The 27,928-nt window shown below is 37.7% G+C and overlaps 1 protein-coding gene and 1 non-coding gene across 5 annotated transcripts in view; one reads left to right on the top strand and one right to left on the bottom strand.

The window, feature by feature from the left end:
• Positions 1-17,505, bottom strand: part of LOC103511796 (potassium voltage-gated channel protein Shaw) — a 61,903-nt gene extending 44,398 nt beyond the window's left edge. For 3 of the 4 annotated variants that reach the window (XM_026825452.1, XM_026825449.1, XM_026825451.1), the window contains exons 1-2: positions 17,391-17,505; positions 9,211-9,470 (exon numbers count right to left, since the gene is read on the bottom strand). In XM_026825452.1, the coding sequence (XP_026681253.1) occupies positions 9,211-9,422 (212 nt within the window). In that variant the 5' untranslated portion in view covers positions 9,423-9,470; positions 17,391-17,505. Of the gene's footprint in view, positions 1-9,210; positions 9,471-15,389; positions 15,410-17,390 lie in introns of those variants that run through there. The other variant, XM_026825450.1, reaches the window with a different exon arrangement.
• Positions 17,060-17,131, top strand: Trnah-gug. Its single transcript has one exon. It is a non-coding gene; the product is annotated as a tRNA-His (tRNA).
• Positions 17,506-27,928: the final 10,423 nt, after the last annotated feature.

The following is a 27,928-nucleotide window of genomic DNA, read 5'->3' as shown; positions in this document are numbered from 1 at the left end:
AATCCTCAAAGAACCTGCCTAGACCACAAACAGCTCAAATAGCAGGACGGACATAGAAGAACAAATGGGAACTTCAACACTCTTCTCTTTACACGGTTTACGCATAACTAGGCAGAGCCATTAAGATAGACACCACATAAATATAGCCATACTCTATTATTCACAAAGACAATTATCCTTTGACGGAAAAGCCTTTGAGAGACTCCCAACCGAGTACGCCCTTGCTAGTCAAACAAACGTGGTGAGAGTTTGAGGTGTCTCAGAAACAGATGAAAGCGTCGAGCGTCTTATTGGTATTGAGGCCTGTCGCACACTGGGAGCTTTATCGGGCGACTTTAGTACCTCAAAGTCGTGCTATGCTGCCCGGAAATCTAAAGTCGGGCCGTTATCTACACATCTAACGCAAAATCCTCAAAGAACCTGCCTAGACCACAAACAGCTCAAATAGCAGGACGGACATAGAAGAACAAACGGGAAATTCAACACTCTTCTCTTTACACGGTTTACGCATAACTAGGCAGAGCTATTAAGATAGACACCACAGAAATAGCCATACTCTATTATTCACAAAGACAATTATCCTTTGACAGAAAAGCCTTTGAGAGACTCCCAACCGAGTACGCTCTTGCTAGTCAAACAAACGTGGTGAGAGTTTGAGGTGTCTCAGAAACAGATGAAAGCGTCGAGCGTCTTATAGGGAATTGAGGCCTGTCGCACACTGGGAGCTTTATCGGGCGACTTTAGTACCTTAGAGTCGTGCTATGCTGCCCGGAAATCTGGAGTCGTGCTGTCCCAAACCTATATGGCAATGAGACAGACCTCTCAGGCCCGCCGCATATTGGAAGCATAGACTGCGACTTTTATTAGGGGGGTAAGCGCGGATTAACATGAATATCCAAAACTATGGTCACACTTTAGGAGACCTAAGTCGCGCGACTATGATTCCATAGTGCGTTAAGCCTCAAACTCTAGGAGACCCAAGGCCAGCCACTCACTATCAAGTAGACTTGACAGGTGCACCTGATCAGTTCCACCTGTCAGGACTATCTGATTGTGAGTGGCTAGACGAAGTCTCGCAAATCCAGTGTAAGAGGTTTGCAGTTTGTATCATATTCATAGGTTTGGATTTTCAGGCAACATCGCGCTATTTCGCGAGAATACCCTTCCAATGTGCGACAGGCCTGAACCTGCGCCCGCGCTTTGCTCTTTCAAATAAGGGTTAACATCTTTTGCTGTTTCTATATTATGACCTTACCGACTGTTTACTACTCGCAGTAAAAATCTCGCAAGTTTAAATGAAATTCTCCCATAAAAGTGGGTTTAACCAGACTTGCCGCGATGTTTTCACAAGACTTAAGGGAGTTGCTGACTGATACCTACACGAGATAAGATTAAATTTCACATCATAAAGCAACATAGGAGCTAGGAGCAGGAATAGTTCAGAGGTATAGCTCGCCATACAGACAGTCCAGGGTTTGAATCCCAAGGGCAATCGAAACACTCTGCTCTCGAATTTCGATTGTGAATAAGTGAATATTCCGCTGGTGAATATGTCGGTTGTGAAACTTGTGAATGTTTTTCAGACGTGACAGTCTTTTTTCTTCTTCTTCTTCTTCTTCTTCTTCTTCTTCTTCTTCTTCTTCTTCAATAGTTCAGAGGTATAGCTCGCCATACAGACAGTCCAGGGTTTGAATCCCAAGGGCAATCGAAACACTCTGCTCTCGAATTTCGATTATGAATAAGTGAATATTCCGCTGGTGAATATGTCGGTTGTGAATGTTAATAGTCTTTTTTTTTTTCTTTTTTTTTTCTTCTCCTTTTGCCATGTACAGACGGGGTCGGTCCTTTTTCGTCAGCCTCTCAATCAGCCTAAAATAGGGTGATTGCTTTTTCTTTAGCAAGGGAAATTCAGGCTGGTATGCTCCCTGTTTAAAGTCCCCTAGCCAGACAGTGAAACACCAATATTTCTAATACTCCCATTACTCCCTAAGCTAAATAAGGTTTCGGCACTTTCGGCCTAGCCTAAACCCCTCAGCCCTGAAAAAATAATAATTTGAAAGATTAGGAAAGAGCAAAAACGAAAGAAAAAAAAAGAAAAAAAATACTGTCTGCGAATCTTTTGTTTATTCAACAAACAAAGTGTCACTTTCACTTTGATTAAAGATCTATTAAAAGAAGAAGCTTCAAGGTAAAAAGAAAATGAAAAGAAGAAGGAAAAAAAAAAAAAAGAAAAGAAGAAGGAGAATGTTTGGAGAATGTTCAGAGAGAAAGGGCTCTCTCTTTCTCCCCCCAAAAAGAGAGATATGGATGGGTAGGGTACCTAACTTATTCTGTGGAATCGATTTTTTTTTCAAAATGGCTTACATGAACACGGGTATAACATATAGAAAATTACAAGTGGTAGGGGAATGTACCATTTTGTTTGATAGGAACTTGCCATGCCACTGTTACAATACTAAGTGAAATGGGAGAGAGAAAGAAAAAGAGAGGGAGGGGAGAGAAGAGAGGGAAAGAGAAATAGAGAGAAAGGTAGGAGAGAGAGAGAAATATCAGAACAAATTTCAACGATTGTGTGAAAAACAGAACTTTGAATTTCAATTTGAAGAACAGAAAAGTAGATGAGAAAGGTAGAGAGAGAGAGAGGGACGAAGGAGAGGAGACAAATTTTAAAGAGTAGGTATAAGATAAGAAACAAGGTGAGAGAAATAAGAAAAGGATGGAGAAAGGAGATATGGGAAAGAGAAATTTGGGGAGAGAGAGGGGGGGAATTTGTTACATTACCATTTCAAAGAAAAAAGTCTTCACAATGACAATACATTTGCTGTCTCTCTTTCTCTATCCCCTTTCTCTCTCTCTCTCTCTCTCTCTCTTTCTCTTTCTCCCGGCAAACACGCGGGGAAAAAACTTTGTATTGCGAAAATCCAAGAGGAGGAATAATAAAATCGAGTTCAAGTGTGTAAAGAAGGAAGTACCTTTGAGCAAACAGTTCAACTGCCATTCGTGATGGATATGTTAGAGAGCAAACGTTTCCGACAAAAAAGTAGTTTGGCAGAAATCCAGAGCATAAGCGTTTATCTACCATGACAAATCCATTAAGCCCTGAAAGCCCTCATAAGAACCGAGAAGTTTGATCAAACATTTCCTAGCAGCATGTGTATACGCATTTCTAACCAATTTACCTCTTTATTTTTTTATTTTCACTCGCAAGTTTCAATTCACTGGAAACCCCTTCACGTCTACATCTATCCATGCTATTACTTTTTATGAATATTATAAGCATGGGGATCATGGGGTAAAGTTCTGATAATACCCGTTGCTATCAGCATGGGGATATGTTCATGACCGACATTAAAGAACCTATAGGAATATTTAAGTTGAGTCCTTCTACACAATTGAACATGAAGCGCCTTTATAAAGAAAAAGTCCACAAATTTTATTTTAACGATAGAAATTCCTTCAGATAACAGCAGAATCGTGGGGCACCTTTTCGAATGAGCGAAAAATTCAGCTCCAAATGGCTGTACAAACCCTAACGACTTGTTTCCCTTTTTATGGATATTATTATTGCTAGAGAGTTCGTTTTCTTGTCAGTACGTTTAAATTCTCGTACAGACTCATAAAAAAAGATGAAAAAAAAAAAGTAGGCTCTATTGAAAAAGATTTACGTTTTCATGCACCTACCTAAGGCAGAATGTGTAGACCCCAAAAGGCTCTACCACATTCCCAATGGACAAGAATAACTCTTGTTTCGCAACTTTGCCATGATAATGCTCAAAGTGCGAATATTATCAAAATTTGATAATTAACTGGCTAGATTTCATGAAATTTGGCAAGATTTTCATTTCAAGTTAAACTAAAGTTTATCTTTAGACTTCATACATACGGCGGTAACTCTTGTTTCGCAACTTTGTCATGATAATGCTCAAAGTGCGAATATTATCAAATGGATCCAAAATTCCAGCTCTTCTTCGAACAGGGGGCCACACACGTCTGTAGGATAGTGCAGCTTACCCGTCCTGGAAACATAGGTACATGTATGAAATTATTAAATGTACATAACTAAAGGCTCTACCACATTCCCAATGGACAAGAATAACTCTTGTTTCGCAACTTTGCCATGATAATGCTCAAAGTGCGAATATTATCAAATGAATCTCATTCTTGCTGAAGTTTCAATTGAAGATTAAAGCTAATAAATGCTGACATTCTAGGTATCCTTTTTCATTAGAATGTTGGAAGATGGGATGGAAAATGTCTTGCACAGTGTCATTTTAATAAATTGTCAACGCGTTTGCCATTGTGTCATTTTGACTTTCGCTTTTGTCCTCTAACAAATACTTTGCTTTTCAGAATTCTGAATCCCTGCAGAGAGATCTCAGCAGGATTCTGTTACCCTGACAAGCTCCATTTAACCAATGGGTATTCTTCTTTTTTATGCAAGGAAAAACATTCATCCTTAAATCCGTACTATAAAAATTCGCTGTTTGAACAATTAGACAGGTAGGGTAGGTGTGCCAATTTATTTCCTTCTTTTCACTTTTCTAACTTTTCTCCTTTTATTAGAGCGAAGCAGTTAGTATTTTTTTCAGTGGATTTCTCCCCTGAAGTTCCGAGACACTTTTGACAAGATTTGAATGCTTTTCTTTTTTGATAACAGTTGGAGCATGATCGGAGAATATACCCGAACATTCTCCAAACATTCTCCTTCTTCTTTTTTTTTCCTTCTTCTTTTCATTTTCTTTTTACCTTGAAGCTTCTTCTTTTAATAGATCTTTAATCAAAGTGACACTTTGTTTGTTTTTAAAAAGCTTTTAAAGTATTCTGCTTCCATCAGGATTTTCCGTTTTTGTCTCCGTGTTTACGCTCATGAGACATAAGTAAGAAGGTAAATAATTCATTGTTACTTTTCGTTTTGCCAGTGGTTTCCAACTGACATCAATTTGGGTCTTTATCAAATGAAAAATTAACACATCTAAGGGTTTCACCCTATATCAATTTAATTTTCTAAAAATTACTTTCAGCTTGTAAATAAAGTTCTGGAAGCAGCACTTTCAGCTTTTTCTAATCTCTCGATTTATTTAATGCCATTATTGCCTTTTTTAATCCATAATATGGTATGTTGATATTTGAATATTTTACCAGATTGTGTCGCGGTGTGGTGAATACTGGTGAAGTGATATTGTTGGTTTGGTAACCGCTGGATTTTTGATACCTCTCCACGAAAATAAATAGAAAATCGAGGAAGAAGAACGAAAAGTACTTAGGTAGATAGTGGATTCAATTATTTGCGAGAGAGAGACATAAGCGTTTATCTACCATGACAAATCCATTAAGCCCTGAAAGCCCTCATAAGAACCGAGAAGTTTGATCAAACATTTCCTAGCAGCCATCATGTGTATACGCATTTCTAACCAATTTACCTCTTTATTTTTTATTTTCACTCGCAAGTTTCAATTCACTGGAAACCCCTTCACGTCTACATCTATCCATGATATTACTTTTTATGGATATAATAAATCAAAGTCTCGTTCAATTTGGGGCACATCTATCATGCTGGAGGGATAAAGAGATCCCTCCCTCTTCTTCTTCTCTTTTTTTTTAGCATTTCGCCTCTGAAAATTTTTGCGATTTTTAAAAAGCTTTTAAAGTATTCTGCTTCCATCAGGATTTTCCGTTTTTGTCTCCGTGTTTACGCTCATGAGACATAAGTAAGAAGGTGAATAATTCATTGTTACTTTTCGTTTTGCCAGTGGTGTCCAAATGACATCAATTTGGGTCTTTATCAAATGAAAAATTAACACATCTAAGGGTTTCACCCTCTATCAATTTAATTTTCTAAAAAAATTATTAATACTTTCAGCTTGTAAATAAAGTTCTGGAAGCAGCACTTTTCACCTTTTTCTAATCTCTATTTATTTAATGCCATTATTGCCTTTTTTAATCCATAATATGGTATAACTGAATATTTTAGAGGCAGTGGAAATGCAATAAGCTGAAAAGTAATGGTAGGTACCAGAGATTATTGTGCCGCGGTGTGGTGAAGTGGTATTGTTGGTTTGGTAACCGCTGGATTTTTGATACCTCTCCACGAAAATAAATAGAAAATTGAGGAAGAAGAACGAAAAGTACTTAGGTAGATAGTGGATTCAATTATTTGCGAGAGAGAGAGAGATAAGAGGAGAGAGAGAGAGAGAGAGAGAGAGTGAGAAATAGGGGAGGAGTGAGAAATCGCTTTGTGTATCTTTCTGTAACCGGTGAGAGTAGGTAGTAGGTACATACCTACTTATATGTATTGTGTTACAATTTTCATAGATCCAATATTATGTGATATTAAATAACGATGAGAGAGAGAAAAGGGAAGAGAGAGAGAGAGAGAGGGGGGAAGAGAAAAAAAAGAAGGGAAAAGAAAAGAGAAAGGGATAGAGAGAGAGAGAGAGGGCGAGGGAGAAAGAGAAAGAGAGAGAGAGGGAGAAGGAGAAAGAGAGAGCGAGGGAGAAAGAGAGAGAGAGCGAGGGAGAAGGAGAAAGAGAGAGAGCGAGGGAGAAGGAGAAAGAGAGAGCGAGGGAGAAGGAGAAAGAGAGAGAGAGAGAAAGGGGATAGATAAAGAGAGACAGCAAATGTATTGTCATTGTGAAGACTTTTTTCTTTGAAATGGTAATGTAACAAATTCCCCCCTCTCTCTCTCCCCAAATTTCTCTTTCCCATATCTGCTTTCTCCATCCTTTTCTTATTTCTCTCACCTTGTTTCTTATCTTATACCTACTCTTTAAAATTTGTCTCCTTCGTCCCTCTCTCTCTCTCTCATTATCCCATCAGGATAAAATCCGCCCCGGGCGGGAATCGAACCCGCGGCCTAGCGCTTACAAGGCAGACACACTACCAACTAAGCTACTAGGCTGGCAAATTAGAATGTTAGAAGATGGGATGGGAAATGTCTTGCACAGTGTCATTTTAATATAAATTGTCAACGCGTTTGCCATTGTGTCATTTTGACTTCCGCTTTTGTCCTCTAACAAATACTTTGCAGAATTCTGAATCCCTGCAGAGAGATCTCAGCAGGATTCTGTTAACCTGAAAAGCTCCATTTAACCATTGGGTATTCTTTTTTTATGCAAAGAAAAACATTTATCCTTTAATCCGTACTATAAAGTTTCGCTGTTTGAACAATTAGACAGGCTAGGTAGGTGTGCCAATTTATTTCCTTCTTTTCACTTTTCTAACTTTTCTCCTTTTATTAGAGCGAAGCAGTTAGTATTTTTTTCAGTGGATTTCTCCCCTGAAGTTCCGAGACACTTTTGACAAGATTTGAATGCTTTTCTTTTTTGATAACAGTTGGAGCATGATCGGAGAATATACCCGAACATTCTCCAAACATTCTCCTTCTTCTTTTTTTTTCCTTCTTCTTTTCATTTTCTTTTTACCTTGAAGCTTCTTCTTTTAATAGATCTTTAATCAAAGTGAAAGTGACACTTTGTTTGTTGAATAAACAAAAGATTCGCAGACAGTATTTTTTTTCTTTTTTTTTCTTTCGTTTTTGCTCTTTCCTAATCTTTCAAATTATTATTTTTTCAGGGCTGAGGGGTTTAGGCTAGGCCGAAAGTGCCGAAACCTTATTTAGCTTAGGGAGTAATGGGAGTATTAGAAATATTGGTGTTTCACTGTCTGGCTAGGGGACTTTAAACAGGGAGCATACCAGCCTGAATTTCCCTTGCTAAAGAAAAAGCAATCACCCTATTTTAGGCTGATTGAGAGGCTGACGAAAAAGGACCGACCCCGTCTGTACATGGCAAAAGGAGAAGAAGAAGAAGAAGAAGAAGAAGAAGAAGAAGAAGAAGAAGAAGAAGAAGAAAAAAGACTGTCACGTCTGAAAAACATTCACAAGTTTCACAACCGACATATTCACCAGCGGAATATTCACTTATTCACAATCGAAATTCGAGAGCAGAGTGTTTCGATTGCCCTTGGGATTCAAACCCTGGACTGTCTGTATGGCGAGCTATACCTCTGAACTATTCCTGCTTCTAACTCCTATGTAGCTTTATGATGTGAAATTTAATCTTATCTCGTGTAGGTATCAGTCAGCAACTCCCTTAAGTCTTGTGAAAACATCGCGGCAAGTCTGGTTAAACCCACTTTTATGGGAGAATTTCATTTAAACTTGCGAGATTTTTACTGCGAGTAGTAAACAGTCGGTAAGGTCATAATATAAAAACAGCAAAAGACGTTAACCCTTGTTTGAAAGAGCATCTCCCATTGGAATAAAAAGCAAGAAAAGATGGATACTGTGTAGGTAGGTAAGTACCAAAGTTATCTGTGAGCTGTTAAACCCACTTTTATGGGAGAATTTCATTTAAACTTGCGAGATTTTTACTGCGAGTAGTAAACAGTCGGTAAGGTCATAATATAAAAGCAGCAAAAGATGTTAACCCTTGTTTGAAAGAGCATCTCCCATTGGAATAAAAAGCAAGAAAAGATGAATACTGTGTAGGTAGGTAAGTACCAAAGTTATCTGTGAGCTGTGAGTACTGGTTAAACCCACTTTTATGGGAGAATTTCATTTAAACTTGCGAGATTTTTACTGCGAGTAGTAAACAGTCGGTAAGGTCATAATATAGAAACAGCAAAAGATGTTAACCCTTATTTGAAAGAGCATCTCCCATTGGAATAAAAAGCAAGAAAAGATGAATACTGTGTAGGTAGGTACTAGGTAACTACCAAAGTTATCTGTGAGCTGTGAGTATCACTGGTTTCAAAGAAATTCTCAGCGTAGCGCAGGTACGTACCTACATACCTAAATGAGATACGGTTTCTTAGCGAAATGTTTAGTTGCGCCGTGTTATCAGGTAGACCTGATCAGGTGTACCTATCAGGTGTCAGGTTTACCTGATAGTGAGTGGCTAGTCTTCAAGTGCCTACATTTTTGAGCATGGTGTGTTGATTCTCAGCGTAGCGCAGGTACGTACCTACATACCTAAATGAGATACGGTTTCTTAGCGAAATGTTTAGTTGCGCCGTGTTATCAGGTGTACCTATCAGGTGTCAGGTTTACCTGATAGTGAGTGGCTAGTCTTCAAGTGCCTACATTTTTGAGCTACCATGCCACCCAATGGCTGGGTGGCATGGTGTGTTCCTTTAAAAGAGGGGAAATGAGCTTCAGAAGAGCTGAAATCGTCCCAGATCCCAAAAGAAATATAGACGTAAGTTACTCACCTGTAGTAGTTGAGAACCTGGGCGAACACTCCGGGATGTCGGTCGAAGAAGTACTCATTGAGGACCGGATCATAATTCCCCAGGGCCTCAGTCAGGCGGGAGAGTCGGGTGGCCGGGATTTTCTTCAGCGTGGCCTTGTAGGTCTCATGCCGGATGCCCCCCACGTTGAGAACCACTCGGTTCTCTGCATCCATCATGTTGAGGAGGTTCATCTTGCCCCCCGCACCTCCTACACCCGCGTCACCGACTGCTAACACCGCCTGGCGGGGAAACAGAGAAGTGAAAAAATTAGATACACTAGCGCTATTGGGAGGAGAAACCATTGAATTAAACAATAACAACTTCTGCACATCAATGGGAGAAACAGAGAAATGAAAAAATAGACGTTTTAACACAGCCTGGCGGACAAACAAAGAAGTAAAAGAATCAGACACACTAGCGCTACCTGACGGGAAACAGAAATGAAAATTAGGAAAATAATCAAGAGCATTGCCTCGCGCCTGCATGTCGGGAAATAAAACAACTGACTCAATTTTTGACGGTTTTAACTAATCCAAATTTCGATGGTTTTACTGAACCACTTTGTGACGGTTTTACTGATTCAAATTTCGATGGTTTTAATTAACCACTTTTTGAAGGGTTTACTGTAGGTACACCACTTTTTGACAAGTTTCATTTACATATGACTCGAAGTCACCTTCGTAAAAAACTCTGAAGAATATGTAATACCTGTGTATATTTTTTTTACTTTGGTCAGTATAGCCTTGACTGTATACTGTACTCGTGCCAGAGTTTTGCGCCATAAATATATTTGTGACGGTTTTACTGATTCAAATTTCGATGGTTTTAATTAACCACTTTTTGAAGGGTTTACTGTAGGTACACCACTTTTTGACAAATTTCATTTACATATGACTCGAAGTCACCTTCGTAAAAAACTCTAAAGAATATGTAATACCTGTGTACCTACATATTTTTTTACTTTGGTCAGTATAGCCTTGACTGTATACTGTACTCGTGCCAGAGTTTTGCGCCATAAATTACGAGTCCCATTTTTCCAGGCTTGGGATATGCGGAGAAATTAATTTTCCTAAAATAAAAGCCATATGACGGATGAATATTATGAGGCCTGTAGCTCTCCCATTTCTTCTACCGCATCTCTTCCTAAATTCCCATCTCCTCCATACTCCATCTATCACATAAACAGCTACCTCCCTTTATGCCCTAATTCTCTTCTACATTTTGGGATATGCGGAGAAATTAATTTTCCTAAAATAAAAGCCATATGACGGATGAATATTATAAGGCCTGTAGCTCTCCCATTTCTTCTACCGTATCTCTTCCTAAATTCCCACCTCCTCCATACTCCATCTATCACATAAACAGCTACCTCCCTTTATGCCCTAATTCTCTTCTACATTTCCTACTCCACTATCCTTACATTGCCTATTTCCATATACACACACATCCCTTAACCACATCCACTCACGTCTGGACTCAGGAGGGATGGAGGAACGATGTTTTTATTTAATTAATTTCAACTTTCACTTGTAAAATAAATCAAAGTCTCGTTCAATTTGGGGCACATCTATCATGCTGGAGGGATAAAAAGATCCCTCCCTCTTAACAACTTCTGCACATCAATGGGAGAAACAGAGAAATGAAAAAATAGACGTTTTAACACAGCCTGGCGGACAAACAAAGAAGTAAAAAAATCAGGCACACTAGCGCTACCTGACGGGAAACAGAAATGAAAATTAGGAAATTAATCAAGAGCATTGCCTCGCGCCTGCATGTCGGGAAATAAAACAACTGACTCAATTTTTGACGGTTTTAACTAATCCAAATTTCGATGGTTTTACTGAACCACTTTGTGACGGTTTTACTGATTCAAATTTCGATGGTTTTAATTAACCACTTTTTGAAGGGTTTACTGTAGGTACACCACTTTTTGACAAATTTCATTTACATATGACTCGAAGTCACCTTCGTAAAAAACTCTAAAGAATATGTAATACCTGTGTACCTACATATTTTTTTACTTTGGTCAGTATAGCCTTGACTGTATACTGTACTCGTGCCAGAGTTTTGCGCCATAAATTACGAGTCCCATTTTTCCAGGCTTGGGATATGCGGAGAAATTAATTTTCCTAAAATAAAAGCCATATGACGGATGAATATTATGAGGCCTGTAGCTCTCCCATTTCTTCTACCGCATCTCTTCCTAAATTCCCATCTCCTCCATACTCCATCTATCACATAAACAGCTACCTCCCTTTATGCCCTAATTCTCTTCTACATTTCCTACTCCACTATCCTTACACCATCCCTTCCATATACACACACATCCCTTAACCACATCCACTCACGTCTGGACTCAGGAGGGATGGAGGAACGATGTTTTTATTTAATTAATTTCAACTTTCACTTGTAAAATAAATCAAAGTCTCGTTCAATTTGGGGCACATCTATCATGCTGGAGGGATAAAAAGATCCCTCCCTCTTCTTCTTCTTCTCTTTTTTTTAGCATTTCGCCTCTGAAAATTTCTGTGATTTTTAAAAAGCTTTTAAAGTATTCTGCTTCCATCAGGATTTTCCGTTTTTGTCTCCGTGTTTACGCTCATGAGACATAAGTAAGACTTTCTCCATCCTTTTCTTATTTCTCTCACCTTGTTTCTTATCTTATACCTACTCTTTAAAATTTGTCTCCTCTCCTTCGTCCCTCTCTCTCTCTCTACCTTTCTCATCTACTTTTCTGTTCTTCAAATTGAAATTCAAAGTTCTGTTTTTCACACAATCGTTGAAATTTGTTCTGATATTTCTCTCTCTCTCTCCTACCTTTCTCTCTGTTTCTCTTTCCCTCTCTTCTCTCCCCTCCCTCTCTTTTTCTTTCTCTCTCCCATTTCACTTAGTATTGTAACATTACCATCTGAGTGGCATGGCAAGTTCCTATCATCAAACAAAATGGTACATTCCCCTACCACTTGTAATTTTCTATATGTTATACCCGTGTTCATGTAAGCCATTTTGAAAAAAATCGATTCCACAGAATAAGTTAGGTACCCTACCCATCCATATCTCTCTTTTTGGGGGGAGAAAGAGAGAGCCCTTTCTCTCTTTCCCCCTCTCTTCCTACCTCTCTCTCTCTTCTCTCGTTTTCGGTCCTTCCTTCTTTCCCTTTCCCTCCTCCTTTTAACTCTCTCTATCCTCTCTCTATCAGACAGACACAAGAGGAAAGAGGAGTACACAAATATACTTACTATTTAGTCTGAAATGGTCTGAAACATGCTAGGAAGGCAAAAAAATCCAACCTGTTTCCAGCAGTCTTCGTGCTGAGAAAATTGGATAATGTCTCGAAAAGAATGAATAAGGGACGAGGTAGCTTTCGTATCACGTCCTTTTTTAGAAAAAATGAGGTAACATTGATTGGGGTATTATTTTTTCGTGTCTCCGAATACGAAATTCTAAATTGAATACACATCAAATTCGTACAAATTTACCTCCGTTCCCAAAGTTATCTCAACACCCAGTACTTTTACGTGAAAGTTGATAAGCCAAAAGCTTTCTATCATTTTTTCTTTCTTTTCCCCCTAAAAGTTTACTTTTTATAATATTTTGCACGCAAAAGGTAAATATTTTGTTGACTCTATGCATGCTGAAGCCTGCCTACCTACATGCAGACCCTTTTGCCTTCATGAAAGGCAGGTAGCTATGTATATATTAACCTGCGTATTACAAAGTTATATCTGTGGAGCATACATAATTATTATTTATACCTATCTAGCTGTGTTGAAACTGTATGTGAGTTTGTGTGTGTGGCTTTAGCTTTAGTTTCATATACAAGTATACATAAAAAAAAAAAAAAAAAAAAAAAAAAAAAAAAATGGGGAACTATAGAAACAATAATAATTAGAAAATACCTAACAATAATAATTAGAGAATAAAATATCTACAGCTTTTCTAAAGTTCATGCACACTTTCCAGTGTGTGGAAGGGTAGAAAGCTAGAAAGCAGTTTTCTGAATACAATCATGCTAATTTTTTCCCCTGTTCTATGTATAATTTTCTATTTTCTTTTTTACCCCTGTTTCGTGTGCAATCATACGTGATAGAATAAACTCTTTATTAGAAACAAAAGTACCTAGAGGTTTAAGTCTGTATGCTTAGGTTACTTAAAGATAAAGTACAGTTCATAGGTAGGTAAGTAGGTAATCCTCTTAGAATTAGAATTAAAGATAATAATTATATTCCTTTTTTAGCATCTCACTGTCTGACTATTTTTGTGCTCCACCGCACCATTCGATATACGAGTTCCTACAAATTAAATCCGGGTAGATTAATAAAACGCCAACTTTAACACAAACATACCTATTTAAAAGTTGTCCTCGGACTGCCGCGAGGCGCTCCTTGCCCTCCGATTTTCATGAAATTTGTTAAACATTTTTAACAGCCAACAGATAACCGTCATTGATTTTTTTGATCTCAATTAGGCGTTCGACAGCTACCTTTCCTGTCTGAGTTCTACAGTTCGTTCCACAGTTGAGTCTCAACCACAAGAAATCAAGACAACAGAGCACGTGTAGTAAAGCTTGATGACCTTGACATTAATTTGTGTGCCAGGTTGCCTTACAAGCGCTAAATCGCGGGTTTGATTGCCGCAAGGAGCGGGATTTTTCCCAAACGTTGTATAGGTAAGGTTCATTCTCGGACCTGCTAGTGGACGGCTTTCTCCTATCCTATTCGTTTTCAATCTTTGATTTCGAGATGATAAGACCGTAACAACGGAGATTCCCTTTATCAAATCGTAAAAATAAAAGATGCTACATCAGTTCACGGAACCACTAGGGAGCAGAACACGTGTTGACCTTGACATTTTTTCTGACGTCATACCTACCTTGTGCTCTAGCATGACGTCACACTTATGTTCCGAGACAGTGCCTTGTACTCGTGAGAGGCCATTGGCACTGAGAATGTGAAGTTGTTCTCAAGTAGGTAGCTCAGGTGAAAGTGACCTCACAGAGAACTCTGGCAACCGTTAGTCTCCGAACATTTCTCCGTGTTGCTTTGATTTATATCGAGATAAGTTGCCTCTCATGTTTTTTTTTTTTTTTTTTTTTTTTTTTTTTTTTTTTTTTTTCTACGGGTAGTTTCTCATAGGTTCCAGAGGAAAAATTATTAGCTTTACAAAGCATGTAGAACATGGAGGTAGTACATGCATGAAACTGTGTGAGATCTTGCATGACAAATTGGAAAAAAAGGCCTAAAAGCCTACACAAAATTGCTACAGAAAGAAACACCCCCTAGCCTTCTCTCGAACCTATTTTTTCTCTCAGGGGACGAAATAACCTACAGAATGAATGCTTACCTACAATACGTCTTATTCTTTCGAAAGGGGGAAAGACGAATTACCTACGTAGCTCTCTTTTGTTCAAATTGTATTATTACGTGTTTCCAATTAAAAAAGGAACCATCTTGAAATAGGTAGGTACATGTTAGGTATGTAGGTACCTGCCTACTACAAAATTACTTACAATGATCGATATCTTTTCTTGATGGATTATTTTGGTTCGGATTAGGTAGGATAATCCTTAGAATAAGGAGAAAATGACAGGGATGAAATTTGAAACAGAACAACTAGGTATACCTACGTAGGTATCGTAAAACAAAATTCCCTGTTCCTACATATGATATGCTATCCTCGTATTATGATGAAATGTTTTGTACAGAGCACATTGCAAACCTAATTTTTATTTCACGGCGTTCATAAAAATACAAGTCCTAATAAATGTAGGTCAGTAGTCTGTAGGTCTGTTATGTAAGCCAGCGGCAATAGGACGTTGAATGCACCAGTTCTTCAAATCCTGGTCACGGCACAAATTTTTGGATTTTTTTTTTTCAAGTTGGTTGGTGATTTTTTTATTTTTCTTATTTTTTTTTTGTAGAGCAAAAAAAGCCAGCCGTCCGGAGAACGAACCTTATCTGTTTGACAATAATTCGCTCCGGAAGAGAAAGAAGCCCTCTGTATATTTTAAAAGCGGTCAGGCTATTTTGACTTGGCCGGAGGGAGCGTTACCGCTCTCCTTAGTTTCTGCCATAGGTATCTTCTTAAAACTTACCGTAATATAGGATAATATTTCCTCATGAAGAGAATACTGTGGATGGTAAGTTGAGAGAACTTACCGTAATATAGGATTATATTTCGTCATGAAAAGAATACTGTAGATGGTAAGTTGAGAGAACTTACCGTAATATGGGATTATATTTCTTCATGACGAGAATACTGTGGATGGTACGTTGAGAGTGACGTCACACTTATGTTCCGAGACAGTGCCTTGTACTCGTGAGAGGCCATTGGCACTGAGAATGTGAAGTTGTTCTCAAGTAGTAGGGTTGCCTCCTTTTCTTTTTTTTTTTTTTTTTTTTTTGAAAAAATGAGGTAACATTGATTGGGGTATTATTTTTCGTGTCTCCGAATACGGAATTCTAAATTGAATACACATCAAATTCGTACAAAACCTCAACCGTGGTTAGAATGGTAAAAAATAGACAAGTAATTTTCCATTTAAAAAAAAAAAAAATGGGGAACTATAGAAACAATAATAATTAGAAAATACCTCCCTAGGAATAATACAGTAATAAAATATCTACAGCGTTTCTAAAGTTCATGCACACTTTCCAGTGTATGGAAGGGTAGAAAGCAGTTTTCTGCATACAATCATGCTAATTTTTTCCCCTGTTCTATGTATAATTTTCTATGTTCTTCTTTACCCCTGTTTCGTGTGCAATCATACGTGATAGAATATTATTTGTTCTACAGTTCGTTCCACAGTTGAGTCTCAACCACAAGAAATCAAGACAACAGAGCACGTGTAGTAAAGCTTGATGACCTTGACATTCGTGTGCCAGCTTGCTTTACAAGCGCTAAATCGCGGGTTTGATTGCCGCAAGGAGTGGAATTTTTCCCAAACATTGTATAGGTAAGGTTCATTCTCGGACCTGCTAGTGGACGGTTTTCTCCTAACCTATTCTTTTTCAATCTTTGATTTCGGGATGATAAGACCGTAACAACGGAGATTCCCTTTATCAAATCGCAGAAAAAAAAGATGCTACATCAGTTCACGGAACCACAAGGGAGCAGAACACGTGTTGACCTTGACATTTTTTCTGACGTCATACCTACCTTGTGGTCTAGCATGACGTCACACTTATGTTCCGAGACAGTGCCTTGTGTTCGAGCCCAAAAAGAAGAGATGGATGATTTTAGGCGGAGACTCATCGCTGTAAACTGGAAAGAAGGGTGAAAGAATGAAATAAGGGAAAAAAAACGAAAGATTTTGTGTAATAATAGGAAGAAAAAGATGTCGAATTGAAAATTGGAAAGGGATTATTCCATTTCCACTGAAAAATGTTTCCCTGGAATTGTGCTACTCTTCAGTGGATATTTTGCACGACATGGACAGTACGGTACGGTATCGGTACGGAGAAAAAGAGCATTCAGCTTGTAACAAAGGTCGTTGCTCTTTTTATCTCCAAGCTAAATTTTATGTCCTGAGGGTGCAATACACAAGATTTCCACCCAAGTGAATTTTTGACAGGATACTTGGGACTGATAGTGCCTCTTCCTTTGGGCTGGAACCACCAACCTCCAGATTAGAAATACACTCCGTTAACCACTACACTTCATAGATTCGGATAAGATTGGCACTGAGAATGTGAAGTTGTTCTCAAGTAGGTAGCTCAGGTGAAAGTGACCTCACAGAGAACTCTGGCAACCGTTAGTCTCCGTTCTCCGAACATTTCTCTGTGTTGCTTTGATTTATATCGAGATAAGTTGCCACTCGAGAACACACGCCGTGATCGTCTAGTGGTTAGGACCCCACGTTGTGGCCGTGGTAACCCAGGTTCGAATCCTGGTCACGGCACAAATTTTTGGATTTTTTTTTTTCAGATTGGTTGGTAGGTGTTTTTTACTTTCTCCCTTATTTATTTTTCTTATTTTTTGTAGAGCAAAAAAAGAGCCAGCCGTCCGGAGAACGAACCTTATCTGTTTGACATTAATTCGCTCCGGAAGGGAAAGAAGCCCTCTGTATATTTTAAAAGCGGTCAGGCTATTTTGACTTGGCCGGACGGAGCATTACCGCTCTCCTTAGTTTCTGCCATAGGTATCTTCTTAAAACTTACCGTAATATAGGATTATATTTCTTCATGAAGAGAATACTGTGGATGGTAAGTTGAGAGCTGGAGGAGGGAGGGGCTCCCGGCCTATCAAGGCATCTCCCCCACCTCTGCTCGTCCTGAAATCAGACAACAAACTTTGTCAGTTTAATCTACCTAAATACGTATAAAGAACAATAAAGAGGCCTTATTAGACAGGATATAGCAGGATATCGTGCCAGATTCATTCCCTCCTTCCTCCCTACATATTAAACCACCCTAATCTTCCTCCCAAAATTTCCCCCTATTCAATCAGACAAATAAACAGACAAAACTCAGTCATACGATTTTTTCAAAGGGTTTAACCGTTTAACGAAAACGGAACCGGTTGCGATGGCGCGCCATCTTGGATTTCCTATAGTTTAGTACAGGCGCTACCACGCCAAATGAAAGGAAACGAGCTTTAGACGAAGGAAAATTCTAAAAGGAAAATAAAACCATTTTTTTTTAACTTCTCTGTATAACAACCAAGTTTTAAAGGGACGAGGGTGTAAGTGTAACCCACCATTCGGGGACAAGCTACTCAAATCTTCGTATTACTCTTACCCAGCCTGAGTATTAGGAACAGGAAAAACCAGCGGCACGAGATGTCCAGAGGGTCACCCATCCGGTCACCAAAAACGCGCAACGTTGTTTAACTTCAGCGATCGATTGGAAACTGGTGGAATCGTAGTCGTGCGACTTTTAGGAGAGTGACACTGCCCGCTAAAACCAAAGAATTTCAGGTGTCTGTCGCTTTGCATCGAGTCATCACGCTTTACAAGTAACTACATTATACCTAGGTACTTGTACTTGTAATGGAGTAGGTAGGGTAACACTTTTTTACGCTTAGGCCCCCTATTCTCTTTAATATTACCTCCTCGTCTCTTTAATATTTCCTTCTATTCTCTCTCGCTATTGCATGATACAAGAAATTAAAACTAAATTGAAAAGATAAAAACAATAATAAATAAATTAATGATAAGCTAATAGATAATAATAATTTTCATAAAGTTTTCGTTGAAGATTCAGAATTCAATACACGCAGCTTGAGCGGGTATAAAACTTTGTTTCGAAGTTTTTTTTCCACCTGTTTTCACTGCTTTTGAGAACGAAGAAATTTCGAGCCCAAAAGGAGAGATGGATGATTTTAGAGGGAGAGTCAACGATGGAAACTTGAAAAGAAAGGTGAAACAATGAAATAAGGGAGTAAAAACGAAAGATTTTGTGTAATAATTGGAAGAAAAAGATGTCGAATGGAAAGGGGGATTATTCCATTTCCATTGAAAAATGTTTCCCTGAAAATGTGCTACTCGTTCAGTAGATATTTTGCATGACATCGACAATGTGGTATTGTAGGTAGGTACCAGTAAAAAGCTTTCAGCTTGTAACAAAGGTCGTTGCTCTTTTTATCTCCAAGCTAAATTTTATGTCTTCTTTTGGGCTGGAACCACCAACCTCCAGATTAGAAATACACTGCGTTAACCACTACACTTCATAGATTCGTATAAGTTTAACCCATCATCCTTTATAGGACAGTTTGCCCTGCACCTAAGCCTCGGAGTGGGCTTTTTGTGTAAACCACTACACCACTTGAGGTACTGGTAGTATACTATTGAGGTGTTATCTACTATCCGATAGGTACCTACGCTCTGCTAGCTTTCACTCAACATCCTGAGGGTGCAATACACAAGATTTCTATCCAAGTGAATATTTGACAGGATACTTGGGACTGATAGTGCCTCTTCCTTCCTCTCGCCCTCGATTTTCTCATTTTTCCCCTCTCCCTCCTTATCCCATCTTCCTTTTTTATTTCTTTCTCCCTCTCACTCTCTCTCTCCCTCGCTTCCCTGTCTTTCTCAAGAGATATAACGAACTTATAAGATAACTTTCGAGAAACAAGGCAAGCAGTAAAAGCTTTGGCATTTTATTTTGTGCGAGTTCAATATAAAAAGCAGTAGGTGGATACAAGTATGCTCGAAATCATACGTCAGTTTGTGAAGACAGTTTCGTGTTATTCTCACAGAGGATATAGCAGGATATCGTGCCAGGTTCATTCCCTCCTTCCTCCCTACATATTAAACCACCCTAATCTTCCTCCCAAAATTTCCCCCTATTGCACAGATTTCGTGATAAAGGATGATAAGTTGAAAAGGGATAAAGGGACACTTTTCTCTAAGTTCAGTGGAGCTATAGTGACTTAAATTAAACTCTCCTGGTCATATGAATTAATATAGGTATCACATGAACTAATATAGGTAAAACTACATTTTCAGGGATATCTAATATCGCTAAATAGTTATCTTTTGTGTACTTGCTTGGGGATTTTAGGGCCTACAATCTACAATAGAAAGTACCTATACAAAGGTCGTTGATGGAATTTTTTTTCCCAATAGTGACAATAGGTATTTTTCCTGTACCTACTGTTCTCACAGTTTTCCAGAATTTCATTTTGTTATACATATTTCCTTATTGCTTGCTTGTTAAGAATAACAACGTCTTCAATTTCTCGTTAGTTTTCCAAGTATTTTCAACATGGATTCTTCAATATGAATAGGACATAAAATATCTTCAGTAAGAAGATACTGTGCTAAAGTACTTCTGCAAATATTTTGAAAAGATTAGGGTAGTGTTTCACCTAAAGCTAGATACAGGATATTATCGCATAATGGATCTAGAAATGTATTATTTTCTTGGAAACGCATTTGACACTTGACATTAAGTACTATGTTTGACCTACTTAATTTCTAGAGGAAATGAGAATTGCAGTCATTAAAATTTATGAATTTAGAAGTTTTATACATAAAAAAACATCTCCTTTTCCTTTAATTGTGACATATTTTTTAGAAAGAAAACGTTGGTAAATAAAAAAGCAAATTAAAAATCATCAATTTTAATTTTCAATTATAACTTGCCAAAAGTTTTCAAAATAAAATTGAAAGACCATTTTTGTTCGTTCTTCAAGTTATTAGATATCTTAATAATTAATTACTTATTTTCAAAGGAAAAATAAATATCATTTTCTATTTCTAAACACAGTTATAGAGCTAGGAGACTTTTTTAATACCCAATATTTATGAACACACAATTGAAATTTATTTGTTTGTAGTATTTGCGAGAAATTTATGAATTTAGAAGTTTTATACATAAAAAAACATCTCCTTTTCCTTTAATTGTGACATATTTTTTAGAAAGAAAACGTTGGTAGGTAAATAAAAAAAGCAAATTAAAAATCTTCAATTTTAATTTTCAATTATAACTTGCCAAAAGTTTTCAAAATAAAATTGAAAGACCATTTTTGTTCGTTCTTCAAGTTATTAGATATCTTAATTAATTACTTATTTTCAAAGGAAAAAGAAATATCATTTTCTAAACACAGTTATAGAGCTAGGAGACTTTTTTAATACCCAATATATATGAAAACACAATTGTTTGTTTGTTTGTAACAAATAAATTTCATTTGCGACCTTTCATCATAACTCAATTTAAACAAAGCATAATTTTGTAATGCCAAGTGTTACTATATCCTGTTCAAAATTTCAATTTTAATGAAACACAATATCTGATAATAATAATGTATATTGTTTTAATATGTGATACAATATGCTCATACTTTTTCTATTAAAAAAGCGAAACACATTACGTAATGCGCTTTATGTTAAACAAGACCTACATAAAACAAAACTAGGTTATAGGTTTCCCTCGTTCAATATTTGAAGACAGTTCCTGACTTCCCTATCGTTATCCTTCAGAATTTCTCCTTAATTAAATAAAACAAAATGTAGGTACGTGCATTTTATTTATTCTCTTCTGTAAAAATAAAGGAGAGAGAAGACAAGATATAGAAGGAAATAAAGAAAATGAAGTACAGACAAAGAAGGAAGTATAATGAAAGAGAAGAGGAAGGAAGTACAAATTATAAAAGATATCTTTTCATTTTTATAAAAAAAAACTTTTTGCTCGAAATTTAAAAAAAAAAAATCTCATTCACTTAGACCTTAAACTCCTCAGAGTCTTAGACTAGCATAATTTTGTTATGAGAACAGGTATAGCTAATTCTATCTATTCATTAAGTTGGATTTCCTAAAGATCTTTCTACTTCTTAGTTCTTATCCTTTATATTTTAATGTTACCCAGGCTAACACCCATATTTATGAACAAAATGCAGGCTCTTAAGTTCGTGCTAAGCATAGTCTCAAGGCATTTGATTGGTCAATTTTGACTTGAGACTGATCTAAGAACGATCATTCTTGTTCATAAATACGAGTGTAAGACTTATCAGAACCAGTAGAGGTATAACTTGGAAGACTCGGGTTCGAGTCATAGTAGAAACGTAGTAGCATCATTTGTAAGAGCTTTGCTTTACGAAATTAATCAATACGTTGTCTCATGCTAACTAATACTATGTATAAGTATAGAGGCCCATTTTTGAGTTAAATCATAACAATTTATTTTTATAACTTTATCTATCCTGGAACCTTGTCACTCTTTTTCTTCCCTTTTTCGTGTTTCCCTCCCTTCTCGTAAACCCAAAATGTTGGCCTACCTTTTCACATTCTGATGAATAATAAAAGACTCCCATATTCCCTACTTCTCATGATAATAAGATACGTACAACACATGTAACGAGATAAAAGCGTGTGTACAGCCATTACATCAGGACATTAGTATCGCCATACCGAAAAGGAAATGCATTAACCCTCCCGTCTTGTGACCATAACGAATCATCATAGCAAATAAACCTTGATAATACGAACGGCCACAACAAAACCCCAAGTTAGTCAATGTAATTACGTGGTGCAGTGGTCTATGATACAAGGATTCTGGTCGAGGTAAGGTGTGCTTTGGAGCGTCATCGCCAGAGTCAATGTGTATTTATGGACGGAACTGGCTTCGCGTTAACACCAATGACGTCCATCCAGTAAATTCCAGTTCAGTTGGCCAAAATGCATTTCTGTGAGCTTCAAAATATTAAAGTAAAGGGACTTTTCAGTCCTATGCTGGCAGTATAAACAAGCAAGGTATATTCAAACCCCATCTATCTGGACTGGAATATAATTATCTACTACACACTAAAGGAGTTTATATGAGGCCCCCTATAGCTGGACCTCCTACAGCCCTGGTGTAAGCTATATAGCAATCAGACAAATAAACAGACAAAACTCAGTCATACGATTTTTTCAAAGGGTTTAACCGTTTAACGAAAACGGAACCGGTTGCGATGGCACGCCCTCTTGGATTTCCTATTGTTTAGTATAGGCGCTACCACGCCAAATGAAAGGAAACGAGCTTTAGACGAAGGAAAATTCTAAAAGGAAAATAAAACTATTTTTGTTCAACTTCTCTGTATAACAACCAAGTTTTAAAGGGACGAGGGCTTAACCCACCATTCGAGGACAAGCTATTCGAATCTTCGCATTACTCTTACCCAGCCTGAGTAGGAACAGGAAAAACCAGCGGCACGGGATGTCCAGATGGTCAATTGGTCACCCATCCGGTCACCAAAAACGCGCAACGTTGTTTAACTTCAGCGATCGATTGGAAACTGGTGGAATCGTAGTCGTGCGACTTTTAGTAGAGTGACACTGCCCGCTAAAACCAAAGAATTTCAGGTGTCTGTCGCTTTGCATCGCGTCATCACGCTTTACAAGTAACTACATTATACCTAGGTACTTGTACTTGTAATGGAGTAGGTAGGTAACACTTTTTTATGCTTAGAAGTTACAAATTTATGTAAATTGACTCACTCTGTACACTTCAAGATTCTTGGAGGCGTTGTGAAAAATGTTCATCTCATTTTGAACATAAAGCACCGGAAATTTAAAAACAACGTTAAAATATGTATAGGTAAGACCTCATTTTTTTCTCGCTTTCTTTCTCATCCGGTTTTCCTTCACCGTAACGACTTGTGTTGTGGATAAACAAACATGTTTTTTGTTGAAAAATGTAGGTAAGTATATCTCAGCTACCAGTCTTACGTCGATAATACCACAGTCGATCGATGTCGTTCGACACTGATTGTACTCATTTAAGATCAAAGGTTTTAGTGCTTGAAGTAGAAAAGATCGTGACTTTCCCCCAAAAATTAATAATCCATCCGATCATCCTTAAAAAAAACTCTAAAGCATACATAGACGTGTAGGTAAGTATATCTCAGCTACCAGTCTTACGTCGATAATACCACAGTCGATCGATGTCGTTCGACACTGATTGTACCTACTCATTAAGGATCAAAGGTTTTAGTGCTTGAAGTAGAAAAGATTGTGACTTTCTCCCAAAAATTAATAATCCATCCGATCATTCTTAAAAAAAAAATAGAAAGTAAAAAAAAAAATCTGGTGTGAACATCACACGACTTTCTATTACATTTGCGGAATACGTATTTGAAAAAAAAAAATAAAAAAATATAAAAAAAAATGAAAATTTTTCCCGAGCATGAGTAAAGGAAAGACGGGTGTATTGACCCCCTCTTCAAATAAATTTGTGGTGAACAACTTATTGTATGGGTACAAATACAAAGTTATGAGAGATTCTAAACATTGTGGTTTACCTCATAACTTGTAGAATACTGCAAAGAACTACACAGATTGAACCTTTTAAAGGTCATAGTGTAATATCAGCTGGAAAACTCTTATAGGCGGGGAGCTAGGACCTCAAATGCTACGTGGGAATGTACAAAAGTTTTGACCATGGGACGATATTATGATTATGAATAATGATGATTTTTGAGTAGGTTTACCTACCCATTTATACCTCATTTTTTTCTCGCTTTCTTTCTCATCCGGTTTTCCTTCACCGTAACGACTTGTGTTGTGGATAAACAAACATGTTTTTTGTTGGAAAATGTAGGTATATCTCAGCTACCAGTCTTACGTCGATAATACCACAGTCGATCGATGTCGTTCGACACTGATTGTACCTACTCATTTAAGATCAAAGGTTTTAGTGCTTGAAGTAGAAAAGATTGTGACTTTCCCCCAAAAATTAATAATCCATCCGATCATTCTTAAAAAAAAAAAAATAGAAAGTAAAAAAAAACTCTAAAGCACACATAGACTTTTTATGTGCTGTCGATCGATCAGACTAACCTTGACACGCAAATAGTCCTCAATTCCCCAATAAATTATTTATAAATTTTGAGCAGAGTGACCCATTTAATTATTAGCTCTGACATTTTTTCCCCTTCATACCCTACCTACGGGATTCAGGGCCATATTTAAGGGAGGCGGGCGTGATGGGGCCCATACCTCCCTTTCGGGCTATGTTTTGTTTCTAATTGTAGTAGGTAATCTACTAAAACTATAAACCTCTAATTTGAAGAATCCCTCCTCTTTGAAATCCTGAACATGGGCTTGTACACACGTACTCTTATAGGTTTATTCGAACTGCCTCCTAACTTTAATTCCATTTCCCAATTACCTATCTACCTATTGAATACCCCTACCTACTGGGTTAAACTTATAGGTCCGGGCAAAACTTAATAATTAAAGCTTCCCAAACTTTTTCCGTGCAACCAATGCTGCACATGTTATAATTAAATTTGGTTAGCTGTTAATAAAACTTGGAGTTCTTTTTCGAGTTGACCCTATGGTTAGAAAAAGTTGTGTATAGGTATAGCTAGTTTACTAAAGTTATCCAGAGTTTTATTTGGAAAGTGGGGGGGGGAGGAGGAGGTTTAATTTTATTTAGGGCTTTTGGGATTATGTTGGCCGAATTTCTATGTTTGAAGAGACACCTTTATTTTTAGTCTTTATTCTGGCCACTCATGCTCAGACCTATCTAGATCTGGGTATAGCTAGTTTACTAAAGTTATCCAGAGTTTTATTTGGAAAGTGGGGGGGGGGTTAATTTTATTTAGGGCTTTTGCGATTATGTTGGCCGAATTTCTAGGTTTGAAGAGACACCTTTATTTTTAGTCTTTATTCTGGCCACTCATGCTCAGACCGACCCAGGTCTATCAGAGGGTCTGAGCGTGAGTGGTCGGTATTAGAAAGAGATTACTACAAATTTTATTCTCACTTTATTATGAAGGTAAACATAATAGGTATTACAATAGATTACCTATATGAAACTTTACAACCATTATAAAAGGGTAATACTGCAGAGTGCAATTCATAGTCAGTCGAGAATTTTAACTTTCACCCTCAAAGAATCTAGAACCAAACACTGTAGAGCCCCGGGTCTACAGTATAATGTTGACTTCATATTGATCTGTATTTGAATACATATTCGGTAGTATCTACTCGTACACGTGGACCGAATTCAAGAACAGTATCTCCACCTCGCATGCGCACAATTTTATGTCAACATTCATTTTGGGAACATGCATGCACCCGAGATGATTTGGTCCAAGCTAACGAGAGAACGGTCGACGTAGCACAGTTCTGGGAGCATAAGATTTGATTATGGTGTTCTGACGTAATATGACCATGAATAATAAGAAAATACTCGTACCACAATTACTACATGTCTGACGTAATATGACCATGAATAATAAGAACATACTCGTACCACAATTACTACATGTCTGACGTAATATGATCATGAATAATAAGAAAATACTCGTACCACAATTACTACATGTCTGACGTAATATGACCATGAATAATAAGAAAATACTCGTACCACAATTACTACTTCACGGGCGCTTGCTCTCCACCTCCACTGTATAATGTCTTTGGTCTTTTTCCGTCAGGAACATTGTCAGAAATTCTGTCCATTTTTTGACACTGACCGACCCACATTTCAGTGGGTCGGTCACTGAGCATTAGTGGCCAGAGTAAAGATATTTTCCCCTTGTCCGCTTGTCTCTCCCTGCATCTCTCTTTCCCCTTTTCTTTCTCTCTATCCTATTTTTCTCTCTCATACACACGTGTTTTGATATCATTCCCTTCGGATTATTTACTTTGTCATTTGTTGAAGTTCAAAAGTTTGTCACTCAGGTACGGAGAGAGCCTTTCTCCCAGAATTCATCAAGGTTCTTCCGTCCACATTTTGGCCGGAGGGTTTCGTCAACATGGAAGCCCATGTTCACTTGGGCGTGAAATCCTCTGGGAAATGACCTATTGATTGCCAACGTCCCGTCCCGTCCCGTACCGTCTGTCCCATCCTGTCCCGAGTGTCCCAACAACATCCCGTTTTACTTTCTATAAAGTCAAAGCCCTGAGGTTAAAGTAGAGTATTTGTTCTTCAAAGATTTTATACTGAAGTTTGTATCGAACATTTTGGTCGTCCTAGAAAAGCCTTTTGGCTCTTAGGTCGATTTGGTCAGCAGTAAAACTTTATTATGAAGGGAACAGAATTCATCAAGGTTCTTCCGTCCACATTTTGGCCGGAGGGTTTCGTCAACATGGAAGCCCATGTTCACTTGGGCGTGAAATCCTCAGGAAAATGACCTATTGATTGCCAACGTCCCGTCCCGTACCGTCTATCCCATCCTGTCCCGAGTGTCCCAACAACACCCCGTTTTACTTTCTATAAAGTCAAATCCCTGAGGTTAAAGTAGAGTATTTGTTCTTCAAAGATTTTATACTGAAGTTTGTATCGAACATTTTGGTCGCCCTAGAAAAGCCTTTTGACTCTTAGGTCGATTTGGTCAGCAGTAAAACTTTATTATGAAGGAAGTTCATAATAAAGTAGGGGCCTTTTCTTCTGAGTGAGTTCTTCAGTTTACTGAGCAATTAGTAACTACTAATTACCATTACATCAGCATTTTCTAATCCTTTTAATACGTCTACAAAGAAGGTATAATTTGATAAGATATCTACATACATACGAGTGGTAGGCATAGGTAGTCGCATTATGAACGTACCTATCTAGATGGTAGGCATAGGAGAAAATGAAATATTTTCGTCCCCATTTCCTTTGTCCAGGTGTAACTAGATCCGACAGGCAAAATGTGCCTGATGGAGGCCATTTAGGCTTACTTTCCAACCTGTCTTGTCAAACTTTGTCAGTTTAATCTACCTAAATACGTATAAAGAGATAATGCATATTGTTTTAATATGTGATACAATATGCTCATACTTTTTCTATTAAAAAAGCGAAACACATTACGTAATGCGCTTTATGTCAAACAAGACCTACATAAAACAAAACTAGGTTATATTACAATAGATTACCTATATGAAACTTTACAACCATTATAAAAGGGTAATACTGCAGAGTGCAAGTCATAGTCAGTCGAGAATTTTAACTTTCACCCTCAAAGAATCTAGAACCAATTACTGTAGAGCCCCGGGTCTACAGTATAATGTTGACTTCATATTGAGCTGTATTTGAATACATATTCGTTAGTATCTACTCGTACACGTGGACCGAATTTAACAACAGTATCTCCATCTCGCATGCGCATAATTTCATGTCAACATTCATTTTGGGAACATGCATGCACTCGAGATGATTTGGCCCAAGATAGGTATTACAATAGATTACCTATATGAAACTTTACAACCATTATAAAAGGGTAATACTGCAGAGTGCAATTCATAGTCAGTCGAGAGTTTTAACTTTCACCCTCAAAGAAT

This window comes from Diaphorina citri, unplaced genomic scaffold (genome assembly GCF_000475195.1).
Source record: "Diaphorina citri unplaced genomic scaffold, Diaci psyllid genome assembly version 1.1 scaffold754, whole genome shotgun sequence".
Lineage (NCBI taxonomy): Eukaryota > Metazoa > Arthropoda > Insecta > Hemiptera > Psyllidae > Diaphorina > Diaphorina citri.
This window is presented reverse-complemented; position numbering and strand designations above follow the sequence as displayed.